General features: G+C 44.9%; 1 protein-coding gene across 1 annotated transcript in view; it reads left to right on the plus strand.

The window, feature by feature from the left end:
- Positions 1–4,499: 4,499 nt before the first annotated feature.
- PTTG1IP (pituitary tumor-transforming 1 interacting protein) overlaps positions 4,500–7,518 on the plus strand; it is a gene marked incomplete at its 5' end in the record, with an annotated part of 21,906 nt that continues 18,887 nt past the window's right edge. The window contains one exon of the mRNA XM_019512475.1: positions 4,500–4,580. Within this exon, the coding sequence (XP_019368020.1) occupies positions 4,500–4,580 (81 nt within the window). The remainder of the gene's footprint in view (positions 4,581–7,518) is intronic.

A 7,518-nucleotide genomic window follows, 5' to 3' on the forward strand; every position in this document is an offset into this window, starting at 1 on the left:
CCTTCCTTCCCTCTCCCCCTCTCCTTCCCCCTTTGCCCAGCTGTACATCAGTGCTGCAGATGGTTTGGCAAAGCAGACTTTCTTGCTTCTGGTAGAGCATTTTCAATATAAGTGTTGTGAAAGGTGTAAGTAAAACCAGTCTGTTTCAAATGGGGATGGCTGTTAAGCTTGATCTGCTTTTTGTTCCCTTGCTTTGTTAATCTTTGATCCCTTGCCTATTAACACTTGTTTTGTGAGTCGCATTGTCTGCCTGTAGGGTGACCCAGCTCCCTGCTGTTTGGTTAGCTTTAGGACACTGGGCCCAGCCGCTCCATTGCTGTTGACCTGACTACATACCCCCGTATTCCCCTTTTTCTGGTATCTGTGTTGGCGATTGGCATCAGGATGCAAAATTTAATTTCTCTATGAATTTAGGGAAGGGGTGTGTTTGTGTGTGTGTATACCAATGCACGCTGAGGTGAAAGACTCGCAGCATTTCATTGTAGGGGACTTATACCCTTCTCTTGGGCCATCTGTTTGTGGCCAGGGCTTGGTAACTTCTGTGCCTTAGCATGGAGCCCCTGTAGTTTTACAGTACCTCTTGGCTTGAACATGTGCAGTAGCAGCTTCCTTTCCTTGCTTACTGACGTTGGAGAGCCCCCCTTCCCCTTTCCGAAGCAAGAAGAGGAGCTGCTGTAGCAGTGGACGTCATGGAGGCTGCCAGACTCTGGATTATCATAGGGCCTCGCATCTTTTACCATCACACTTGAAGTTACAGTAAACCATGGGTCTGTCCCTGGCCCTCTGTTTTTCCCCCAAGGTGGGCCTTGACAAACAAGGAGGGAAAGTCCCTGCAGAGAAGAGTCCACAAATTTAAATAAGTCTCTTGTGTATTGTGGGCTGGCAACTACTTCAACAAAGGCCTCATTAGCATTCCCTCTGGGGGGTAGTTGACACAGGGAGATGTTTTGTTCATTGTCTCATGGGACTGGAAGGGGCCTCCTACACTCCAGAGTCAATCCTCTGCATCAGCAGGGCACCCAAAGGTTCTTGAAAATTGCATCTTTAAAACCTTGCAGCACATGACTACAGGGCACAAGGCCAGAAATCCCAGACATGCCTTCCAAAAATTTTTTTCCAGCTGTTTAAGTTGGTCTAATAAAAGATATCGGAGTCACCCAAAGAACCGTGTCTGCCAGATGCCCCTTTTGCACATCCCAGGAAAAGCAGGAGAGATGAGGGTATTTTCAGTAGGCAAGAACTTACTAATACTTTGCCAACTCTAGGAAGAGGACTATGACCCATGTGTTGGAGAGGCACTCCTCTCCCTGAGTCCATGCCAGTCTGTCTGGGCTTGGGGAGGAGTGGACTTCTATTTTGATCTTGAACTTGGTGGTTAGTTGGACTCTGAGGAGAAGACCAAGATCTTGTAGCCAGGTGCTTAATGGGACTGCAAGTGCCTACCACACAGCAGAAGCATTAGATCTGTGCCCCAAAATGGGGATTGTAAGTACTTGAACCCCAGTCTGTCTCTAGAAAAGCTCTTAATTGTCTAAATGCTTGCAGTCTGGCTACATGCAAAAGCTGTTAAGCTGTGCCCTGACAACTCCAGGTGTGACACATCTTCAGAATAAAGATGCATTGTTTCTGGTCAGTGCAGCTCCCTGGAGCAAGAGGGGTACGGGGTTGAGGCTTCCTCCTTCCAGCCAGATGGGGGTTGGGAAGTAGAGGGAGGTAGTCTCAGAAGTGTTTTATTGTTAAACACAGCTGAAGAGCAGTGAGCCCTGTGCCATAATAGCCATGATGGGCTGTGGTGTGCTCATGGAGTGAACAAAGAGGGACTTGTATCATGTGTACTTCCTGGACTAGGAGCTGTAGACTAGCTCAGCCCCAAGGGTATTTAACTTGCATCTTGGGCAAGCTGCAGTTGGTATTGTGCTTTGATGTGCTGCTTGAGAAGACCTTAATTGCCCTTTGGGCTTGTGAACTGGTGCTGCTGCCTCTGCTGAGATGAAGCCCAGCTCTCTCGGAGAAATCTCCCCACAGGGGTGTTGGGGAAATGAATCTGTGGCCTTCAAGGAGGCTGCAGAAGTTACAGGGTGACATGCCATGCATGGTTAAGGTACAGAAGCATATCTGGCCCCTTTGTGGCACTGGGAGAGGGTGGAGAGCAGCCAGCTAACCCAAGCACCTGAGGAGTCCTTGGGGCTTCAAGGAAGCTTCACTTGTGTTCTCCTTTTGGGAGTTCTAGACTTATTAAATAAACCCGTTAATAACACTGTTGCTCAAGCCATTAGTGCCTGCATTTTCAGGAGAAAATCTAGCAGACCTGATTCGAACAGATTCAGAAATATATGCGTAGCGAAGATGACTTTAGTGGAGTAGGTGCTTGCGCTGAAATGTGTAAACATGGCTCTGTAACATCAAGAATAGTTTTCTCCCCCCTCACCTTTAAATTTCAGTTCTGGATACTAGAAATAATCACATTTTAACTTGTGATATTTATATTTGGTCTCTTCACTACTCTAGACCTGTTACTGCATCTTCTTATTTAAGATGCAAGGGAAGTGTTTGGCTATGGCTTGCATATTTGCATTGTATTGAACATGCACACCCCATCTTTGAAGAATTCTCATAGTCTTAAATAACTTGTGTATAGTGATTTTTTTTTTTTTTTAAAGCTTCTAAAAGACTGTGCGTATGTATGGTTTGCATATTGTTTTTATTCAACCATAACCAAAGCTAAAACTGTCTAGTTCAAACTATATAAAACCATGGAAGTCATGTGCCGACAAAATATACTGTTCTTTGGATCAGAAATGACCTAACGTGGTGTTTAAAAAAACAAAACAAAACCAAACAAAAAAGTCATGTTATTGGTTATTGTCTATTAGTTCTGCCCAAATAGCTTATTCTTTCATGTTGATTACTGTAGACTTTTCTATTGCCATATTTTTCAGTGTATAAGGCTTCCCCTTCCCCCTAATAAATTCTGCCTCAAGGTGGCAGAGGTGTTGGCATGCTTCCCGGGTAGCTTCTGCTGGGCAGTCATCCCAGGGTTGGGGATTGGTTGGGGCATTCACAGGGAAAGACAAGTGGGCGGCTGCAGCTCCCTGCACACCTTTACTCCCAGACCCGCAGGCTTCTGCTAGAATCTCTAGGCTTGTCTTTATGGTACTAGTGTCTGTCTTCTGTTACGGGGGGTTCCCCTCCCCTCATCTCTCAGCCATACCTTTTCTCTCCATTCTGTAGAGAGAGAACCCTGCATTATGCCCTAGTAACATGGTGAAATGGATTGCATTTCTATAAGAAGTCTCTAAGAGAAGAGGCCTCCAGTGGGTTGTTGAATGTCCATAACTTGTAGTTGGATGGGTCTTGGGTGCTTGTATTATCTGAAGGAAGTGCAACTACAGCCAGTGTTTTTTGTGCAGCCTATTCTGATGGCAGATCATCTGCTTCAAGCACAGCTTTGCCCAGTTAAATTCTTTCTATGTTTAATAGAGCATCACTAGCAAAAGCCTGAGCAAAAGCAGCCCCTCAGACTTTGGATTGTGACTAATTCCATGTTTTGGATGGGGTGACTAGTTTAAATCACAATCAAGTACTACATTTATTACAATGGAAAAGAGTAGATGAAACTTGTGGCAGCTTGCATGTGAAAGCTGCATGCTAACCTGTCCAGCTTCTGAGCCTGCATAGAGGAGCCCTCTAGAACCCTACATGCTGTAATTTTTTGCCCCCTTACCCCCCCATGTAAGTGTCACCAGGAGTATTCTGCCCAGATCTGCACAGTTGAGTGGCAAAATAACCATGGTATGAGGTCCCCAGCCCTGATTTTGAAATGACCCTTGCTTGCGCTAGTGCTGAAGCAAAGAGTTGCTGTGCTTAACGTGGGTACTGGTCAGACAAACACTTGGCAGGGTTTTATTGAAGGACTAAGTATCTTTGCAGCCAGGGCATACTACTGAGTTCTCCAGTAAAACCTACCAGACATTGCTGTGACTGGAAAAAATGCTGTTAAGTACAGCAGCTCCTGAGCTAAAAGCACACAAGACTGGACTCTGACCCAAGAGGTCTGTTCTGGACTCCTGCTATTACAATTAGCCAGGCTTTATAATCCCACATGTGAACTCATCAAGTGCTATTTTTGCAAGCAGCTTTGATTTGAGGAAGGAGGGAAAGGGGCTTTTATGGATTAAATGTCATGAGGCTTTTCCTGTTATGTAAGACTGTAAATGTTTGGGTTATCAAATGCTAATTGTGGAAAAGAGGAAGGGGTGTGCTCCTTGATTTGGAGGATGCCGTGGCATTTCAAAATGAAAGTGGTCTCTTGTATGCATTGTCTGGTAGATGTTCTGACAGCTCTCACATGCTTCATTCTCAAACTGTCTTACGACTGGTAGACTGGAATTGCTGCTTTCCAGAAGTCTCCTACCCTTATGAAAAGTTAAGAGTTTTCTTATGAAAAAAGCAAATTATTGAAAAGCCCTTCTTTCTTTAAAATGCAGATACTGACATGACTCCTTTTTTTTTTCCCCCCCTCCTCAGCTTGTCCCCGGTACACCAATACAAGTTGCGAAGACTGCCTGAAAAATGTCACCGTAAGTAGTGCGTAAGCAAAATCACAGTTGCTGTACTTCTTGGTTTTTAGAGGGAGCTGGAGGCATTGTGTGGTGAGGGGCGAACTGCCAAAGACCAGAGTATCTGCCAGGTTCTAAAAGATTCGTCTCTGTGGATGAGGTAGTAATAACTGATTTCAAAGGGAGCTGCAAGGGGCAATGCTACAGCTATTAATCCAAACCTCTGGAAAGCGTTCCCCACCTGGCTTGGATCGCTTCTGCCTTATGCTATACTTGGCTGACTGGCTACTTCTTTCCTCCTCCAGTCTTTGCAGGGGCAAATTGCAATCTGCATAGATGCTTTTTTGGGTGTTGGCTAAATTCTAGCTTCCCAAGGTGGCTTACCATTGTGGCTAGCTCTAGTAATCCAGTCTGGGGATTTTCTGGAAAGAAATGTTAAGCGTCTAAAGCCCCAGTGGAATTTTAATTTGGGGGAGAGGAGAAGGGAGGATGTTATCGCAATATTTTTGGAACTCGGTGTTGGGTTTAAGGATATACAAAAGTGTGGGAGGAATTCCATCTCCCTCCTTGGCATAAAGGGGAGTCTTGCTGAAGTAATACCTTACAAGGTTGTGGAAGGACTAAAACTAATTTTGTACCTTGAAAATGGTCCCTGGTTTGGAACATGTGCAAGGAGTGCAGGATGCTCAAAGTTGAGGCCTCTGTTTGGAAGGTACGTGTAAAATACAAGGGAATTCGGTATTCCAGTACTGTCCGTCTGCTTCTGCAATGCTGCTGACGACTGTTCTTTTGTCACCTAAGCTATGACATCTGGGGCTAGACAAACCTCATGCATTTACAAATATGCTTAATTGCTGTTGAGAAGCCTGTCCAGAAATTGGATTCAAAGCTCTCCCTCTTTAAAGCTTTGTCCTTTTGTTCTTGTTCCCTGCCCCATTATTTAACCTCTTTTTATTAGCTTTGCAACAAACTGACAACCTCTCACTCCTTTATTAAACATTTGTGGAAGAAGATCTAGACTTCTGTCTTCCAAAGTAACAAGTTTTAGAATTGCAGTCATTTGTCATTGGGAGGAAATGGAGTGGTAAGTTAAATCTACGTGAGATCAGGAGTCCTGTTGAAATGGCAGTGCAGACATGCTATTGAGTAGTTACTGTCCTCTTGGCTGGGTTTGTGTGGTGCTGATTCTTGAGTCATGAATCAAGCAAGTCATCAGAGACTACAGCAGTGGTGTTTTGTTACAGCCTGAGAGGTCTTCCATTGCTCTTTGTAAGTGTGCTTTTTTTTTTTCTTTAGAATACTAGTGTAAAATAACTGTAGCATGCCTTCCACAGTTCTTTCTGCGGTATCGGGGTTCTCATTTAGGTAACTAAGTGCAAAACTAGGGGAGGGAATCCTAATGAGGACATAACTACCCTGTAGTAGGCAAGGGTGTGACACGGGAATGGTGGAAAGAGACTACTTCTTTACTTGTGGGTCAGGAAGGGTTAATACCGCTGTTACATGACTAGGTCAGCATACATGCATTCCTCAGACTGCAGTCCCATGCAGTTGTGCTGGATTGGGCAGTCTGGTTGGATTTCTTTCCTTTTTTCAAGAGGAATCGGATTGCTTCTAGGGTTCTGCAACTCCTTCTCCAAGGACCAACTATTTTAGGCCCCTAGCTAGAACAGGGAGACTAATGGGGCCTACAAAATGGCTGGTGGACCTAATGGGATGTGGTAAATAATGCTGTACTGTCCTCCAGAACTAATCTGCTTTTCCTTTTACAAAGCCAGGGGAGTGCAATTTTGGAAAGGCACTTTCAGTGTGTCTCTCTCCTGATATAGATATATAGCAGAAATACCACTTCAGTTCCTTGGATCTGGCCTCCAGTACTAATAACCTATTTCTGACTAAGCCAGATCCTGAGCCGGTAACCTTATGGGGGGAATAGACCTGAGGGGGGGGGTGCACTGATAAGAGTAAAAATCGGACAATCTGACATGGAAAAATCATTTGCACTTGGCATAGAGTGAGTTCCCTCGTGCACGTTTATAGTAGACCAAAGTAGGCTGCTGAACGGTACTCGTGCTTCCCTGAAACAGTTAATCTGTAAGGTGCCACCCTGCCTTACTTCTCAGCTTGACTTCAGACTAATCCTGCTGACCACCTCTTTGAAGACTTTAACACAGCTAAACGTCTGAGATCCTGTTGCTGCCACAATCCAGCTCTGACATGGTTCATAACTTGGTGTGGGGGGTTTTAAACTATTCTAAAGTATGCAAAGAGTAAGTCATTAAACTTAACTGTGATAACGTTCTGAGCCAACTAATAGCATCCCTGTGCTGCTTGATCTCAAAGAGCATATTCCACAAGTATTTATCAAATAGGATGGTAACCTTGTGAGAGCTCCAGGCTAACTATTGCCTGTTGTTTTTGGGATCTTAAGACTAAACATGTGATAGCTGGCTGTCATGGGTTTGAGGCTGTCTCACTGTGAGACAGCTGTATAGTAGGGAACTTGCTTTGAGGGCACTCCCATAGCTTATGAACTGGATGTGTAGTGCCTAGTGGATGGGGAAAGCATAGTTGACTACTATCTATTCGTGACGGCCAATCTAAATAAATGCAGGTTTGAGTGGAGTGGGGTGGAAGTACTTAAGTGCATAAGGGAACCTGTTGATTTCCAGGATCAGGGCTCAGTATGCTTATTGGACACATGACTTGTAGGGTCTGTCAACTTGATGGATTTAACCAAACCAGGTCTAAAGTTGTGTGGCTGCTAGGCCTAGTCTCACTTGAAAAGAAGTGGCACCCCAAGATAGCACCTTCGAGTAGTGTTTGGTTTTTTAAGTCGGTTGTCAGAGGAGTAGCTGCGCCCATACCTCAGTCTGGAGAGGTGTGAAAATGTCTGCTCCCATGCTCAGCTTTTCACAAGGGTTCCTATTACTGGTATAATCCTCCCCCCCCCCCCCCC

Source organism: Gavialis gangeticus, unplaced genomic scaffold, assembly GCF_001723915.1.
Source record: "Gavialis gangeticus isolate Ggan-Ray unplaced genomic scaffold, GavGan_comp1, whole genome shotgun sequence".
Lineage (NCBI taxonomy): Eukaryota > Metazoa > Chordata > Crocodylia > Gavialidae > Gavialis > Gavialis gangeticus.